This window comes from Saimiri boliviensis, chromosome 2, assembly GCF_048565385.1.
Source record: "Saimiri boliviensis isolate mSaiBol1 chromosome 2, mSaiBol1.pri, whole genome shotgun sequence".
In the NCBI taxonomy this organism is placed as follows: Eukaryota; Metazoa; Chordata; class Mammalia; order Primates; family Cebidae; genus Saimiri; species Saimiri boliviensis.
Genome location: NC_133450.1, coordinates 103,781,334 through 103,800,601, shown reverse-complemented (window position 1 = coordinate 103,800,601; position 19,268 = coordinate 103,781,334). Strand labels below are relative to the sequence as shown.

The 19,268-nt window shown below is 40.0% G+C and overlaps 1 protein-coding gene and 1 pseudogene across 3 annotated transcripts in view; one reads left to right on the top strand and one right to left on the bottom strand.

Annotated features, from left to right (window-relative positions):
* Positions 1-19,268, top strand: part of FANCM (FA complementation group M) — a 77,536-nt gene that overhangs the window by 2,419 nt on the left and 55,849 nt on the right. For all 3 annotated transcript variants that reach the window (XR_012516339.1, XM_074393992.1, XM_074393991.1), the window contains exons 3-4: positions 3,567-3,644; positions 18,620-18,778. Coding sequence is in view for 2 of the 3 variants with exons in the window: in XM_074393992.1 (XP_074250093.1) it covers positions 3,567-3,644; positions 18,620-18,778 (237 nt within the window). In the remaining variant the exon portion in view is untranslated. The remainder of the gene's footprint in view (positions 1-3,566; positions 3,645-18,619; positions 18,779-19,268) is intronic.
* LOC101029267 (anaphase-promoting complex subunit 15 pseudogene) lies at positions 9,821-10,400 on the bottom strand (annotated as a pseudogene).

Here is a 19,268-nt window from a genome sequence, read left to right as displayed (position 1 = left end):
AATTTCACTGCCAGTTTGTGAATTTCTGTAGCCATTTCTTTGGGGACTCTAAATGTTAGTGTATTATATCTCCGTATTAGGGAGAATTGTCATCTTTTTAAATTGTTGATCTTCCTAATTATATTCATGAAATTGATATATTTTTCCACTTATTTGTATTATTCCAAATTAAATTAGTGCAGCATGTTAAAAATTTCCACCTGAGAGGGACATTTAAAAAATTTTAGCTTGAGCCGGGCGCCGTGGCTCACGCCTGTAATCCCAGCACTTTGGGAGGCCGAGGTGGGCGGATCACGAGATCAAGAGATAGAGACCATCCTGGTCAACATGGTGAAACAACGTCTCTACTAAAAATACAAAAATTAGCTGGGCATGGTGGCACGCACCTGTAGTCCCAGCTACTCGGGAGGCTGAGGCAGGAGAATTGCCTGAACCTGGGAAGCAGAGGTTGCAGTGAGCCGAGATCGGGCAATTGCACTCCAGCCTGGCGCCTGGCAGCAGAGTGAGACTCTGTCTCAAAAAAGCCAAAAAAAATTTTAGCTTGAGGCCAGGAGTTTGAGATCATCAGCCTGGGCAATATAGTGAGACCCTGTGTCTATAAAAATGAAATGAAATAATGAAACACTTAAAGTTTTTTTTTTTTTTTTTTTTTTTGATTCAGACAGTATGGAATACATGAAAATTTAGCTTGTAATTAACTTATTTTATTTTTAAAAAATTTCTGGACATTAGATGATTTAATAAAGCATGCATTGACTTCATTAGTAACCAGACAGACCTGAGAGTTTACACTACATTGATAATTCCAGATATACATTCCAACAGGTACACCTGCTTCATGAAGCACACACCATCATTCATTCTTCTACAAGATGCTTGAGAATTTTTCCTGAAAAGAAGTAATGTATTTGGCTTACTTTTCTTTTTCTTTTCTTTTCTTTTTTTTTTTTGAGGCAGTCTTGTTCCATCACCAGGTGCCAGGTTGGACTGCAGTGGCGCGATCTTGGCGCACTGCAACCTCCGCCTCCTAGGCTCAAGCAATTCTCCTGCCTCAGCCTCCTAAGTAGCTGGGACCACAGGCTCGGGCCACCACGCCCAGCTTATTTTTGTATTTTTAGTAGAGATGGGAATTTCACCATTTTGGCCAGGATGGTCTCAATCTCTTGACCTCATGATCCGCCCACCTCAGCCTCCCAAACTGCTGCGATTACAGGCATGAGCCACTGACTTTTCATATGTAATAGTTCTGGAAGGCATATTGATACATGTGCTTTATAACAGTAAAATGATTTCTCTCAGAATTGCCAAAACTCCCTTACAGTCTGAAAGAACACTTTGAAATTTGGCTATCATACAAAACAGATTTTGTAAAAAGCATCAGTCAAGTAAGCAATCTTTTTGTCTTCCTTGATGCACTCATGACTTTGTAAAAAATCCTTCTATGATATGTAAGGACCATCACTTCCAGCATTAAGCTAAACTGAAAATGGTCACTAGGGATGTTTTATCTTGTATCAGTTTTTACTTAAAATAATTTTACTTGTTTCTGAAGAAGAATAAGTGTAATGTTAGGTCTTCATATGCAATTTTACCATATTTTAAAAAACCCTATAAATAATATTTTTTCAATATTAATCAAGATTCAGTGTTAGTCTCATTGAATTTGTTTTTGTCTTGGATTGAAATTGGAGTGATTTTTGGATAATCTGGTTTTCTTGTTTAATTCCTGTGTTTAATTTGGGAACTATGGTATACTGAGAACTATTTCTGCAAGTCAGTCTACTTGGAAGTGCATTTTCCTCTGTATTGGGGCTTCACATGAAGTGGCATATGGGAATCTGGAAAATTACCAGTATTAATCAAACTAGAAATGGGTGTTGAGTTCAAATCAGAAAGTGCAGATGGTGCTTTGGTACTACTGAGGAACTGTTTCAGGATTTAAAAGGAAATTTAAACTTTAAAAATTATGTGTGTATATATATATGTATATATATATATTTTTTTTTTTAGATGCAGTCTCCCTCTGTCACCTGGGTGTAGTGCAGTGGCAGTCCACTGCAACCTTCGACTCCCTGGTTCAAGTGATTCTCCTGCCTCCGCCTCCAGAATAGCTGGTATTACAGGCATGCGCCACCACGCCCGGCTAATTTTTGTATCTTTAGTAGAGATGGGGTTTCACCATGTTGGCCAGGATGTTCAATCTCCTGACCTTCTGATCTACCCGCCTCGGCCTCCCGAAGTGCTGGGATTACAGGCGTGAGCCACTGTGCCTGGCCAAATTAACTATATTTTTAAATGAATACAGTTAATTTAAAAACTGTGAGCTGGGTGCAGTGGCATGAACCTGTAATCCCAGCACTTTGGCAGGGCAATGCTGGGGATCACTTGAGGCCAGGAGTTCAAGACCAACCTGGGCAATGTAGGGTGACCCTGCCTCTACCAAAAGTGAAAAAATTAGCCGGGCCTGGTGGCACATACCTATAGCCCAAGCTGTTTGGGAGGCCGAGTCAGAGGATCACTTGAGCCCCAGAGTTTGAGGCTGCAGTGAGCTATGATGGATGGCATCACTGTGCCCCAGCTTGGGTGACACAGTAAGACCCTGTCTCTAAACAGTTTTTTTTTTTTTTTTTTTTTTGAGATGGAGTTTCGCTCTTGTTACCCAGGCTGGAGTGCAATGGCGTGATCTCGGCTCACAGCAACCTCCGCCTCCTGGGCTCAGGCAATTCTCCTGCCTCAGCCTTCTGAGTAGCTGGGATTACAGGCATGCGCCACCACGCCCAGCTAGTTTTTTGTATTTTTAGTAGAGACGGGGTTTCACCATGTTGACCAGGATGGTCTCGATCTCTGGACCTCGTGATCCACCCGCCTCGGCCTCCCAAAGTGCTGGGATTACAGGCTTGAGCCACCGCGCCCGGCAACAGTTTTTTTTTTAAATCGTGAGCTTTGCACATAAAACCTAACTTTTAAAAAATCTTTCCCAAAATTTCAAATATAATTTCATTTTTCTGTTTACAATTTTTTTGCAGTTTTATCTGTTGAGGTTTATCTTAATCTCTCAAGTGTGCATATGGATATAGCTATAAGGTTAAACTTTGGTCCAGACAATGGAGACTGAACTTTCTTCCTCTTCCATTTGACCTTGAAGTAGCCCTTTGAGGTTTTTTTTTTCTCCTTCTCTTTTGTAGAGACTAGGTTTCACCATGTTGCCCAGGCTGGCCTTGAACTCCTGAGCTCAAGTGATCCATTCACCTTGGCTTCCCAAAGTGCTGGGATTATAGGCATGAGCCACCATGCCCAGCCCCTTTATTTTGATTTGCCTTTATATTTGGCTTTGATGTTATAGCTTTTTCTGTAGAAGAAGCCTTACTGTGTTATTAATTAGCATTGAATATAAATCTAAATCCTTTGCTCTTCAAATAATATAACTGGTACTAGTTTACTCACTAGATTGTCAATATACTGATTAAAGAATAATGATACGAGACCATGTATAATAGGTTGTTTAACAGAATCACTGTTATTTTTGCGTTGAACAGATGAAACTAAATAACTTTTTTTCCCTTAAGGTTGTAAGAGAACTAGTCAAATTTACAAATCACTTTAGAATCTTGGCTCTAAGTGCCACACCAGGTAGTGATATAAAGGTAAGTAAAATGGATTTTTTTTAAATTTATTAATAGTTAAGAAATAAAGCTTTTGGCCAGGTGCAGTGGGATATACTTGTAATCCTAGTGCTTTGGGAGGTGGAGGTGGGAGGACTACTTCAGGCCAGGAGTTCCAGACCATCCTGAGCAACATGGCGAGACCTCTACAAAAAATTAATAAAATATTGGAGCATAGTGGCAGACACCTGTAGTCCCAGCTACTTGGGAGGCTGAGGCAGGAAGATCACTTAAGCTTAGGAGATCGAGGCTGCAGTTAGCTGTGATTGCCACTGTGCTGCAGACTACGTGACAGAGCAAGACCCTATCTTAAAAAATAAAGACATAAATGAATAATCCAAATAATAAGAACTTTTGTATGGGGTCCAGATCAGTTTTCCATTGTAGTATTTGTCTAGTTTGTTATGAGAACTACAAATATCCTACAACCTGAGTAGCTTTTTTTCAGTGGTTGCAGGACTTTCTTTTCTTTTCTTTTTTCTTTCTCTTTATTTCTTTTTGCTTGTTTTTGATGGAGTTTTGCCCTCATTGCCCAGGCTGGAGTACGATGGTGTGACCTCGGCTCACTGCAACCTCTGTCTACAGGATTCAAGCCATTCTCCTGCCTCAGCCTCCTGAGTAGCTGGGATTATAGGCACCCACCACTATGCCTGGCTAATTTTTGTATTTTTATTAGAGATGAGGTTTCACTATCTTGCCTAGGCTGGGCTTGAACTCCTGACCTCAGGTAATCTGCCTGCCTCTTCATTCCAGAGTGCTGGAATTACAGACATGAGCCGCTACATCCAGCCCAGGAGTTTCTTTCTTTATGTTTTTCTTTTTTTGAAATGGAGTTTTGCTGTTGTTGCCTAGGCTAGAGTGCAATGGCATGATCTTGGCTCATTGCACCTCCACCTCCCAGGTTCAAGTGATTCTCCTACCTCAGCCTGCCAAGTGGTTGGGACTACAGGCATGAGCCACCACTCCTGGCATTTTTTTTTTTTTTTTTTGTATTTTTTGTATTTTTAGTAGAGACGGGGTTTCACCATGTTGGTCAGGCTGGTCTCAAACTCCTGACCTCAGGTGATCCACCAACCCTGGCCTCCCAAAGTGTTTGGATTACAGGTGTAAGCCACAGCGCCCAGCCAGAAGTTTCTTTCAATTAGTAGTTTTCAGACTTCAGTGTGTATAAGAATCCCCAAAACCTGTTAAAAATACTCAAATTTTTTAAAATAGTAAAAATGATTTTTTAAAGTTGTTACTGTTTTCACTTTCTTAAAAGTTTTATTTTGAAATAACTTTAGACTTCCAGAAAAATTGCAAAAATTGAAGTCTTTGTTTGATCCTCTCCCATCTTCCCCTAATGTTAACATATCATATAGCCATAACAAAATTATCAAAGCCAGAAAATTAACATTGATATACCAGTAACTAATCTGCAGATCTTGTCTGAATTTTGCCAGTTGTCCCACTGATTGCTTTTTTGGTCCAGAGTCTAGTCTGTGATCTCACGTTGTGTTGTCATTGCTTCTTAGTCGCTCCTACTCTGTGACAGTTCCTCCTTTTTCTTGTTTTCCATGACCTTGATGCTTTTGAAGAGTAGGTGCCAGATATCTTGTAGAATATCCCTCAATTTGGGTTTGTCTGATGTTTTCTCATGACATGGTGACATTATGCATTTGCTAACAATAATCCAGAAGTGATGCTGTACCTTTCTTAGCACATCCTATCAGGGAATACGTGATGCTGATTTGCTTTTTACTTGTGTTGTTAATCTTGACTTAGTTAAGATGATGTCTTCTTGGTTTCTTCATTGTAAAATTACTGTTATTCCCTTTGTAATTAATAGCTATCTTGTGGGGGAAATAGTTTGAGACTCTGTAAATATCCTGTTTTAGCATCCAATGGTGGTTCTTGCTTGCAGCAGTTATTACTGTGATATTTGCCTCTCCATTCTTTCTCTCTTTTACATTCATTAATTTGAATTCTTCTGCAATAAAGAGCTGTCCTTTTCCCCCCTATGAGCCACAGTCCAGTACTATTTTTATCAATTTTTTTTACAATTGTTCCAGCTTTGGCCATTAGGAGGGCCTTCAAGCTCCTGTGTCCCTTAGACCTACACTTTTTTTCTTTTTTTAAACAGGATCTCACTGAGTCCTCCAGGCTGGAGGGCAGTGCACAATAATATTTGCTGCAGCTACATTTCCCAGGCTTAGGTGATTCTCCCACATCAGCCTCCTGAGGAGCTGGGACTGCAGGTGTGCGCCACCACACCAGGAAAATTTTTGTATCTTTTGTAGAGACAGGGTCTCCCAATGTTGCTGTGGTTGGTTTCGAACTCCTGGGCTCAAGTGACCCACCTGCCTTGGCCTCCAAAAGTGCTGGGATTATAGGCATTAGCCAGCACACCTTGCCACCTTTTTTTTTTTTTTAACGCTTCTGTAACTTACTGACATCATAAGATACATTATGCTTCTTTAATATTTTTTCTGTCCAGCCATGGAATCAACTATTTCTCTGGGGAATTCTGGTTTCCTTTATTAAAGAATGGTATAAATGCAGATTTATGAGGCCTATTCCATCACTTTTTAATTTTAATAGCTCTGAATGGTCTTCCGTATTGAGTAAGGATTTTATTGGATACATTCTGTGACAGCTTTAAAAAATTTTTTTTTATTTTTATGAGTACATAAATAGGTATATATATTTATGGTATTCATGTGATATTTTGATACAGGCATGCAACACATAATAATCACATCAGGGTAAAGGGGTATCCATCACGTTAATCATTTATTTTTTGTGTTACAAACAATCCAGTTATATTCTTTTAGTTATTTTGAAATGTACACTTATTATCTACTGTAGTCACCATATTGTGCTGTCAAATATTAGATCTTGTTTATTCTATTTGTTGGTACCCATTAACGTAGGTTCCTCCCTCCTGCCCACCTCCCCCACTACCCTTCCCAGCCTATAGTAGCCATCCTTCTACTCTCTATCTCTATGAGTTCGATTACTTTAATTTTTCGTGCCCACTAAAAAATTAGAACATGTAAGGTTTGTCTTTCTGTGTCTGGCTTATTTCACTTAACGTCGTGATCTCCATTTCATCCATGTTGTTGCAAATGACAAAATCTCTTTTTTTCTTTTCTTTTTTTGAAACAGAGTCTCGCTCTGTCACCAGGCTGGAGTGTAATGGCATGATCTTGGCTCACTGCCACCTCTGCCTCCCGGGTTTAAGTGATTCTCCTGCCTCGGCCTCCTGAGTAGCTGGGACTACAGGCACGCACCATCATGCCCAGCTAATTTTTGTATTTTTAGTAGAGACGGGGTTTCACCTTGGTGGTCAGGATGATCTTGATCTCTTGAACTCATGATCTGCCTGCCTCGGCCTCCCAAAGTGTTGAGATTACAGGAGTGAGCCACTGTGCCTGGCCCTCAATTTTTTTTTTTTTTTTTTTTTTTTTTGAGACAAAGTCTGGCTCTGTCGCCCAGGCTGGGTGTTGTGATGAGTTCTTGGCTCACTGCAATCTCTGCTTCCCAGATTCAATCAATCCTCCTGCCTCAGCCTCTTGATTAGCTGAGTAGCCTCTTGAGTAACCACCATGCCCAGCTAATTTTTTCTTTTTTTTTTTTTTTTTTTTTTTGGTATTTTCAGTAGAGACGGGGTTTCACCATGTTGGTAAGGCTGGTCTGGAAATCCTGACCTCGTGATCCACCTGCCTTAGCCTCCCAAAGTGCTGGGATTACAAGTGTGAGCCACTGTGCCCGGCCTCATTTTTTTTTAATGGCGATTACTTCATTGGGTATATGTACCACAGTTTCTTTATCAATTCCATCTGTTAATGGACACTTAGGTTGCTTCCAAATCTTGGCTATTGTAAATAATGCTATAGTAAACATGGGAGTGCGAATATCTTTTTGATATACTGAATTCCTTTCTTTTGGGTATATACCAAACAGTGGGATTGCTGGATCCTGTGGTAGCTCTATTTTAGTTTTCTGAGGAACCTCCAAACTGTTCTCTATGGTGATCATACTAATGTACATTCCCACCAACAGTGTATGAGACTTCCCTCTTCTCTGCATCCTCACCAGCATTTGTTATTGCATGTCTTCTTGATAAAAGCCATTTTAAATGGGGTGAGATGATATCTCTTTGCAGTTTTGATCTGCATTTCTCTGATGATCGGTGATATTGAACACCTTTTTATATACCTGTCTGCCATTTGTATGTCTTCTTTTGAGAAAAGTCTATTCAGATATCTTGCCCATTTTTTAGTCAAATCATTAAATTTTTTCCTATAGAATTACTTGAGCTTCTTATATATTCTGGCTATTTATTTATTTGCTTTTGAGATAGAGTCTCATTCTGTAGCCCAGGCTGGAGTGCAGTGGCACAGTCATGAGTCACTGCAGCCTCAAATTCTGGGCTCAGTCAGTCCTCCTGCATCAGCCTCCCAAGTAGCTGGGACTGCAGGCCCGCAACACCACACTTGGCTAAATTTTTTTGCTTTTTGTTTTCTGTAGAGATGGATTTTCGTCATGTTACCCAGGCTACTCTCAAACTCCTGGGCTCAAGCAATTCACCTGCCTCACCCTCCTAAAGTGCTGGAAATGCAAGCATGAGCTACCATACCCGGCCTCCATATACGTTTTAGGATTGTTTTTCCTATTTCTGTGAAGAATGTCATTGGAATTTTGATAGAGATAACATTAGAAAAATAGAGAGAGAGATTACATTGAATCTTTAGATTGCTTTGAGTAGTATGGACATTTTAACAATACTGATTCTTCCAGTCCATGAACATGGAATATCTTTCCATTTTCTTGTGTCCTCTTCAATTTCTTGCAGCAGTGTTTTTTAGTTTTCATTGTAGAGATTTGTCACTTTGGGTAAGTTTATTCTTGGGTATTTTCTTTTATTTGTGGTTATTGTAAATTGAATCACTTTCTTGATTTCTTTTTTAGATTGTTCACTGTTAGCATGTAAAAATGGTATTGATTTTTGTTGATTTTGTATCCTGCAACTTTACTGAATTTTCTTATTAGTTTTAATTGTTTTTTGATGGAGTCCTTAGGTTTTTCCAAATATAAGATCATATGATCAAGCAGGGATAATTTGACTTCTTTCTTTTCAATTTGGTTTCCCTGTATTTCTTTCTCTTGTCTGATTGCTCTAGGACTTGCAGTATTGTATTGAATAACAGTTTTGAAAGTGGACATCTTTGTCCTATTGAAGATTGTAGAGAAAGGACTTTCAGTTTTTCAGTATGATACTAGCTATGAGTTTGTCATATATTGCTTTTATTATGTTGAGATATGTTTCTTCTACCCCCAATATTCTGAGCATTTTTATCATGAAGGGTCAGCATCAATTGAAATGATTATATGTTTTTTTGTTGTTCATTTTGTTGCTATGATGTATCACATTGAATGATTTTTGTATGTTGATCTATCCTTCCTTCCCTGGGACAAATCCCACTTGGTCATAATGATTTTTTTTTAAACATATTGTTGAATATGGTTTGTTGATTTTTTTTTTTTTTACATCAATATTCATTTGGGATATTGGCCTGTAATATTCTCTTTTTGATGTGTCTTTGTCTAGTTTCGGTATCAGGGTAATACTGGCCTTGTAGAATGAGTTTGGAAGTATTAACTTTTGCATCTATTTTTTAGAATAGTTTGAGTAAGATTGATATTAGTTCCTTTTTTTTTTTTTTTTTTTTTGAGGTGGAGTTTCGCTCTTGAGAGCCCAGGCTGGAGTGCAATGGCGCGATCTCGGCTCACCGCAACCTCCGCCTCCTGGGTTCAGGCAATTCTCCTGCCTCAGCCTCCTGAGTAGCTGGGATTACAGGCACGCACCACCATGCCCAGCTAATTTTTTGTATTTTTAGTAGAGACGGGGTTTCACCATTTTGACCAGGATGGTCTCGATCTCGACCTCGTGATCCACCCGCCTCAGCCTCCCAAAGTGCTGGGATTACAGGCTTGAGCCACCGCGCCTGGCCTTTTTTTTTTTTTCTTTTTTTTTAAAAATCACTCCTTTGTCTTTATTAAAGAAACTTAGAAAGAAACCAGACCTGGCATGCAAGGGGTGAGGTACTGGCCAGGAAGGTGAAGTGAGGCTCAGGCCCTGGGGATTTCAAGTGCAGCCTTGGGTAGGGGCCAAGGATACCAGAGCCTGGCAGCAGCTGAGGAGGTACCCAAGGGCACTTTCAGGCACTGGGGCCATCAGCTGGTTCTGTGGGCAGGGGTTGGGGGTTGGGATGCAGGGTTAGGTTGGGCTGACCTGGAATCTCCCTGAGGCCACCCTGCCTTGTCTACCTAGATCATCCACTGGTCCTGATCCTGTTCGTTGCCTTCCATGTCCACCTCATTGACCTCTCCATCATCAGGTGACTCATTGTAGTCATTCATCTCATCCATGTCCTGCAGGTCCTCATCATCCTCTGAGGCCTCTTCACTATCCTCATCATCTTCCTCGTCATCATAGTGCTCTGATGCTGGATTGCCAATAGGAACCAGGTTGTTGTCTTTCTCTGCAGTGGTTTGGAGCCAGGCCTGATGCTGCTGTTCCTGCTGTTACAGCTCTGTCTCTTCTACACAGGGTCGATCCAGATTAAACCACAGTGTCTCAGTCACACGAGGGAAAAGTGAGGGGAACAAAGTGGACATGGCTCCTTGGTTTGAGTCCTGGCTCCCCCACTTACTAGCTCTTTGACCTTGGCTGAGTCAGTTAACCTCTCTGGGCCTCAGTGTCTTCATTTTGTGGGGAGGCGAAGGCTGGCAGCCAGTATTAGTTCTTTTAGTATTTGATAGAATTCATCAGTGAAGCCATAGGGTTCCAGACTTGACTTCGCTAGGTGACTTTTTATTATGGCCCTTGATCTTGTTATTTGTTATTGATTTGTTCAGATTTTGGATTTCTTCATGGTTCAGTCTTGGTAGGCTGTATGTGTCTAGGAATTTATCCATGTCTTCTAAGTTTTCCAGTTTATTGACATATAGTTGCTCATAGTAGCCACTAATGATCTTTTGAGTGTCTGTGGTATAGATTGTAATGTATCCTTTTTTTGTCTCTGATTTTAGTTGGGTCTTCTCCATTTTTTTTTTTGTTGTTGTTAATAGTCTTGCTAAAGGTTTGTCAATTTTATTTTTTCAAAAAACCAACATTTTGTTTTATTGTTTTTTTTTGTATTCTTCATTTTAAATTCATTTATTTCTGCCCTGATTTTTTTTTTTTTTTTTTTTTTTTTTTTTTTTTTTTTTTTGAGACGGAGTTTCGCTCTTGTTACCCAGGCTGGAGTGCAATGGCGCGATCTCGGCTCACCGCAACCTCCGCCTCCTGGGTTCAGGCAATTCTCCTGCCTCAGCCTCCTGAGTAGCTGGGATTACAGGCACGCGCCACCACGCCCAGCTAGTTTTTTTTTTGTATTTTTAGTAGAGACGGGGTTTCACCATGTTGACCAGGATGGTCGTGATCTCTCGACCTTGTGATCCACCCGCCTCGGCCTCCCAAAGTGCTGGGATTACAGGCTTGAGCCACCGTGCCCGGCCTCTGCCCTGATTTTTATTATTTATTTTCTTCTACTAATTTTGGGTTTGGTTTGCTCTTGCTTTTCTACTTCTTTTAAGTACACTGTTATTTATTTGAAGTTTTTCTTTTTTTTTTTTCTTTTTTTTTTTTGAGAGGGGAGTTTTGCTCTTGTTACCCAGGCTGGAGTGCAATGGCGCGATCTCGGCTCACCACAAACCTCCGCCTCCTGGGTTCAGGCAATTTTCCTGCCTCAGCCTCCTGAGTAGCTGGGATTACAGGCATGCGCCACCATGCCCAGCTAATGTTTTGTATTTTTAGTAGAGACGGGGTTTCACCATGTTGACCAGGATGTTCTTGATCTCTTGACCTCGTGATCCACCTGCCTCGGCCTCCCAAAGTGCTGGGATTATAAGCGTGAGCCACCATGCCCGGCCAGTTTTTCTTCTTTTTTGATGTGGGCACTTATAGCTATAAACTTGCCCCTTAAAACTGCTTTCATTGTCTCCTGTAGGTTTTGGTATGTTATGTTTCTATTTGGTATTCATCTGTTTCAAGAAATTTTCAATTTCCTTCCTAATTTCTTCATTGACCCACTGGTCATTTCGGAGTGTATTGTTTGATTTCCATGTGTTTGTATAGTTTCTAAAATTCCTCTTGTTATTTTGTTTGATTTCTAGTTTTATTCTATTGTGGTTAGAGAAGATGGTTGATATTATTTCATTGTTTTTGAATGTTTTAAGACTTGTTTTGTGATCTAACATATATATGGTTTATTCTTCAGAATGATACAGATGCTGAGGAGAATATATGTTCTGCAGCTGTAAATATCTTTTAGGTCTCTTTAGTCTGTAGTGCAGATTAAGTCTGATGTTCCTTTGTTGATTTTCTGTCTGGAAGATCTGTCCAGTGCTGAAAGTGGGAAGTGAAGTTTCCAGCTATTACTGTATTGAGATCTCTGCCTCTCTTTAGATCTAATAATATTTGTTTTATGTATCTGGGTACTCCAATGTTGGTTGCATATATTCTTAAAACTGTTATATCCTCTTGATGAAGTGACCCCTTTATTGTTATATAATTATCTTCTTTCTCTGTATGGGTTTTATCTTGAAATAAATCTATTTTGTCTGATGTACGTATTGCTACTTCTGCTCTTTTTTGGTTTCCATTGACATGGAATATTTTTTTCATCCTTTTATTTTTAGTCTGCTGGTAACTTTATAGGCGAAGTGTGTTTTAATAGTCAACAGATCATTATGTCTTGTTTTTTCATCTGCTCAGCCACTCTAGATCTTTTGTTTGGAGAATTTAGTTTATTTACATTCAATGTTTTTATTGATAACAAAGCTCTTACTCCTGCCATTTTGTTGTTTGTTTTCTGGTTGTATTGTTGTTTTGTCTTCCTTCTTTTCTTCCTTCCTATTTCCTTTTAGTGAAGGTCATTTTCTCTGGTGGTATCATTTAGTTTCTTGCTTTTATTTTTTGTGTATCTGTTGTACGTTTTTAGATTTTAGGTTATTATGAGGTTTGCAAATAATATCCGTAACTCATTGTTTTAAACTGATGACAACCGTGATTGCTTATACAAAAAACAAGCAAGCAAGCAAAAAGAAAACTAAAAAAAATCTACACCTTAACTTTTTCTCCCTGCTTTTTAATTTTTTGTTGTCAGTTTTTTTTTTTGTTTTTGAGACGGAGTTTCACTTTTTTTTTTTTTTTTTTTGAGACAGAGTGTCGCTCTTGTTACCCAGGCTGGAGTGCAATGGCACGATCTCGGCTCACCGCAACCTCCGCCTCCTGGGTTCAAGCAATTCTCCTGCCTCAGCCTCCTGAGTAGCTGGGACTACAGGCACGCGCCACCATGCCCAGCTAATTTTTTGTATTTTTAGTAGAGACAGGGTTTTACCATGTTGACCAGGATGGTCTCGATCTCTCGACCTCGTGATCCACCCGCCTCAGCCTCCCAAAGTGCTGGGATTACAGGCTTGAGCCACCGCGCCCGGCTGGAGTTTCACTCTTGTTACCCAGGCTGAAGTGCAATGGCACGATCTTGGCTCACCGCAACCTCTGCCTCCTGGGTTCAGGCAATTCTCCTGCCTCAGCCTCCTGAGTAGCTGGGATTACGGGCACGCACCACCATGCCCAGCTAATTTTTTCTATTTTCAGTAGAGACGGGGTTTTACCATGTTGACCAGGATGGTCTCAATCTATTGACCTTGTGATCCACCCGCCTCGGCCTCCCAAAGTGATGGGATTACAGGCTTGAGCCACCATGCCCGGCCTGTTGTCAGTATTTTTATCTTACTGTACTGTTCGTTTTGAAAAGATGTTGTAGTTATTTTTGATCAGTTCATCTGTCCCTCTGCTAAAGGCATGAGTTGTTTACACATTACAGTTACAGTGTTATAATAGTCCGTGTTTTTAAAATGTATTTACTATTAACAGTGAGTTTTGTACCTTCAGATGATTTCTTATTACTCATGAATGTCCCTTTCTTTCCTGACTTAAGGTACTCCCTTTAGCTTTTTTTTTTTTTTTTTTGTAAGACACGTCTCATGTTGATGAAACCCCTCAGCTTTTGTTTATCTGATACAGTGTTTATTTCTTCTCATATTTGAGGGATATATTTGCTGGATATACTATTCTAGGGTACAGTTTTTTCCTTCAGCACTTTAAATATATCATACCGCTCTCTCCTGTCCTGGAAGGTTTCTGTTGAAAAGTCTGCTGCCAGGTCTACTGGAGCTCCATTGTATGTTTTTTTTTTTTTTTTTTTTTTTTTTTTTTTTTTTTTGCTGCTTTTAGGATCCCTTCTTTATCCTTTACCTTTGTGAGTTTGAGTATTAAATGCCTTGAGGTAGATTTATTTGGGTTAAATCTTCCTGGTGATCTATTTCTTTCTTGTACTTAAATAATGATATCTTTCTCTAAGTTTGGGAAGTTCTCCCTTATTATCCCTTTCAGTAAACTTTCTACCCCATCTCTCTCTCTGCTACCTCTTTAAGGGCAATTATGCTTAGATTTGCTTTTTTGAGGCTATTTTCTACATTTTGCAGGCATTCTTCATTCTTTTCTATTCTTTTTTCTTTGGTCTCCTTTGTATATTTCATATAGCCTGTCTTCAGGCTCAGTAATTCTTTCTTTTGCTTGATAAATTCTGCTTTTAAGAGACTATGCATTCATCTCCAGAATTTGTACTTGTTACTTTTTAATTATTTCCATCTCTTTGTTAAATTTATCTGAAAGAATTCTGAATTCCTTCTCTGTTTTATCTCGAATTTCCTTGAGTTTTCTCAAAACAGCTATTTTGCATTCACTGCCTGAAAGGTCCCATGTCTCCTGGTAACTTGTTAAATTCATTTGGAGAGATCATATTTTCCTGGATGGTCTTGATGTTTTTCGATGTTCATCTATGTCTGGATGTTAAAGAGTTAGGTATTTATTGTCTTCACAGACTAGGCTTCTTTGTACCTATCTTTTTTGGGGGAAGGATTTCCCCCAAAGGGACTTGTGTGTTGCGTGTATTCAAAGGGACTTGTGTGTTGTGACCTAAGCCATATTTCCATTAACTGCACTCCAAGTGAGTAGTTCTTGGAGACACAGTGGTACTGCCTTGATAGTCTGAGAAGAGATCTGAAAGAATTCTCTGGATTACTAGGCAGAGATTCTTGTTTTCTTCTCTTACTCTCTCTCTCTCAAGCAAATGGAGTTTCTTTCTCTATGCTGAGCTACCTGGAGCTGGAAGTGTGGTGACACAATCCCCCCTGTGATCACCACCACTGGAACTGCACTGGGTAACACTGGAAGCTACCACAGCACTGAGTCTCACTCATGGCTCACTGTTACCACTACCTGCCTACTCCCTATGTTTATCCAAGGCTCTACAATCAGCAACTATTGAAGCTAGCCAGGCTTCTGATCATTTTTTCAGGGTGCCAAGTTCCCCCAGGTCCCAGGCTAGTCCAGAGATGCTTTCTGGGAGCCAGGAACTAGAGTCAAAAACCTCGGAAATCTACCTCATGCTCTATACTACTGCAGCTAAGCTTGCACTCAAAGTGCAAGATGAAGTCCTTCTCATTCTTTCTTTCCACAGGCAGAGGAGCCTCTCCCCATGGCCACCACCACAATAGGCCCATGGGGTGGACTGCCAGTCTACTGCTGATTTTCACTTAAGGCCCAAGGACTCTTCAGTCAGCTTGTGGTGAATGCTGCCAGGCCTGGGACTCATCCTTCAGGGAAGTGGCCCCCCCTCTGGCCTGGGACAGTTTCAGAAATGCTGTTTAAGCCGAGTGCAGTGGCACGTGCATGTAGTCCCAGCTACTCGGGAGTCTGAGGTGGGAGGATCACTTGAGCCCAGGAGTTCTGGGTGTAGTGCGCTATGCCGACTGAGTGTGTGCACTAAGTTTGGCATCAATATGGTGACCTCCTAGGAGTGGGGGACCACCAAGTTCCCTAAGGAGGGGTAAACCGGCCCAGGTCGGAAATGGAGCAGGTCAAAACTCCAGTGCTGATCAGTAGTGGGATTGCACCTGTGAATAACCACTGCACTCCAGCATGGGCAACATAGCAAGACCATGTCTCTTTAAAAAAAAAAAAGAAAGAAAATAAATGCTATTTAAGAATCAAGGCCTGTAATCAGGTCCCCAAGAGCCCATTTGTTGCTTTACCCTACTGTGGCCAAGCTGGTACCTAAGGTGCAAGGGACAGAGTATCTTACTTTTCCCTCTGCTTTTCTCAAGTAGAAGTAGTCTCTCACCAGAGCCGTCATTGCTGGAGATATGCTGGGTCTCACCTGAAGCCAGCTTGTCTCAGAGTCTCACTCAAGGCCTGTGGCATATTACCGGGGTATTGCTGATGGTTATTTACGTTCCAGGGGCTCTTTAGTCAGTAGGTGATGAATCTTTCCAGGACTGGCTCCTTTCCTTCAAGGCAGTGGGTTTCCTTCTGGCCCAGGGTATGTCTAGAAAGGTTATCAGGGAGCTAGGGTCTGGAATGGGGACCTCGTGATTCTGCCCTATCCTCTTGTGGCGGAGCTGATAGCATGGTTGCAAGGCAAAGGCCTCTTTACTCTTCCCTCTTTTTAACTCAAGCAGAAGGACTGAATCACTTTGGTTTCTGTAAGCTGCACGGCTTGGGGTTGAATGAAGATGGTGCAAGCCCTCCTTTAACTGGCCCAGCTTGTGTCTCACTAGGTTATGTGCCCCTCATGTTCATTGTCTCCAGAGCACTTGCCATAACTGAAGTTCTGGCCACTAGGATGGGCAATTCCCTTCTGGCTAGGGCTGGTCTAAATGCTCCCTCTGCGGGTGGGTGTTGACTGAGTTCCACTTAGTTTTGCTTTTCACTGTGACAGAGCAACTCTTAGTTCAATGCACAGTCCCACAGAAACTGCACTCTCCCTTCCCCAAGTTCTCCATACCACAGGGCCACTGGGGGATAAGGGAGGGTGGTGTCGATGATTCAAGATCATCTTTTCTACCCGCTTCAGTGCCTCTTTGAGCAATATGAAGTTAATACCAGGTACTGTGATTATTCACCTGATTTTTGGTTCTTATGAAGGTGCTTTTTCGTGTGTAGATAGTTGTCAAATTTGATGTTCTATGTGGGTGATCATCTGTAGAGGTTTCTGTTTTCCATCTTGCTCCATGCCTCCAATGATGGCTTTTAACTCTTCCAAGATGCAAAATGTTTTCATCTATTCTTTTTTTGATAAGCGTAGAAATTTCTGTCCTGTCTCTGGTTTTCTCTCTGATCTTGTTTAAACATTCATGTTTTTCAGTCAACCTAAATGTCATCCCTTCAGAAAGATCCATTCTATCTAAGCTATCTTGTCAGTGTTCCCTGTCTTGTTATTTTCTTCTTAAAATTCATGATAATCTGTCATTGTTTTGCATATTGATTATTTGTTGTCTTTCTGCACCACTAAATTATCAGCTACATGAATGTAGAGATTATGCCTATTTTGGTCATTCCTCTATCATTAACTCAATGCCTGGCATGTGGGAGTTACTTATGTATTTCTTTCATGAATGAACTATTAAAAACAATAAGCTTAATTTTATAAAATGGTCATAAATGTACTCTAGATTTTGAATACGTATAGGCCTCCAGTGATTATGGTGTGCCATATTGGGCACTGTGCCAAGTATTAGGAATACTAAGAAATTAAGCCCTCAAAGCTTTCTTTCTCTCTCTTTTTTTTTTTTTTTTTTTTGAGACAGGGTCTTGCTTCATCATCCAGGCTGGAATGTAGTGACAACTGTAGCTCACTCACTGCAGCCTAGAACTCCTGAGTTCAAGTGATACTCCAGCAGGTGCTTGCCACTTCGCTAGCAATTGTTCTCATTTTTTGTAGATATGGGGTCTCAGCATGTTGTCCAGGCTGGTTTCAAATTCCTAGGTTCAAGCAGTCTTCCCAGTTTGGCCTCCCACAGCCCTGGGATGAGCCTTAGGCATGAGCTGCTGCCTGGCCTAAACCCACAAGGCTTTCTAGTTTTTTTTAAAAAAGCTTTTGTTTGAGCACCACGGCTCACACCTGTAATCCTAGCACTTTAGGAGGCCAAAGCGGGTGGATCACAGAGACCAGGAGTTGGAGACCAGTCTGGCCAATGTGGTGAAACCTTGTCTGTACTGAAAATACAAAAATTAGCTGGGCGTGGTGATGCATGCCTGTAGTCCCAGCTGCTCAAGAGGCTGAGGCAGGAGAATGGCTTAAACCTAGGAGTCAGAGGTTGCAGTATGCTGAGATTGATTGCACCATTGCCCTCCGGCCTGGATGACAGAGGGAGATTCCATCTGAAAAAAAAAGAAAAAAAAAAAAAAAAAGCTTTTAATTTTTAGATACTCTTAGGATCCCCTTTCTTTTTTTTTTTTTCTTTTTAATTGTTAATCACACTGTCAGTACCATAGTCTTCTGGTACAGTAGTTGTTTACATCAACAGATTATATGTTTTTGCTCCTGTTTCCTAATTTTACAATAAAGTCTCTTTATAAGCTTTGGGTAAATACAATTTAGCCCTAGAAATATATTTACATAATATATGTTGATTTAAATGGAAAATATTCTACTAATTTATCAATAATTGATTTAGTATTGCTAATCTGAAACTTTTTTTTTGTCTGAGTCTGTATAAATATTCTATTTGGAAAGTACCAAACTACATTTGAGGAACTTATTGAAAATTTGCAAATATTCTTATTTCTGGAATGCTTAGCTTGAAGGTCTGTGTGAGGAAAAGATGTTTCAGAAGCATTTTTGAGCTATTGTCTTACTTCTGATGTACTTTTTTAATGGGCTTGTCTTTCATTTTTTGGTATTTAATATGAATTTCTGAAGCTTCTTTCAAAATTGTACTGCTATTTTATTTCTGTTAGTGACTTAAACTAAAAAATTTTAACATGTAATTTGTAATCATACTTAATTGATTTTGCATAGGCTGTGCAACAAGTTATTACTAACCTGCTAATTGGGCAGATAGAGCTTCGTTCTGAAGATTCTCCGGATATATTGGCATATTCTCATGAGCGAAAAGTTGAAAAGCTTATTGTTCCCCTGGGTGAAGAACTTGTAGCCATCCAAAAGACCTATATCCAGGTAAGCCATTTTTATGACATTCAGGGATTTCATAAATAAACTGGTAATTTAATTACTTTAGCTAACAGGATTTCGATATGATAATATAATTTTCTTATTTTTATATAATTGCTATATTGAAAAAATTGTTTGAAGTTAAAATTTTTGGAATGAGCACCGTGTTTTATATGTACTAACAAAGTATTATTTAAAGGGAAACTACAAAAGATGAACCATTTGTAAAGCAAATAATAGCCTTACATGGTTTTGTTTTTTTTTTTTTTTTTTTTTTTGGTTCTGTGACTTGGATTTGAAGGTTTTGTATTTTTTTAAGTAAACCTTTTAACTGTAATATAGAACACACACACGCACACACACACACACAACAAAGTAGACAAAGCGTAAGTGTATATATAGCTCAGTGAATTTTCACAAAGCACACATGCCTGTAACGTGAACACATACCAAGATTCAGCCAGAATTTTCTTTGTTTTCTTTTTTGTTCCCCTCA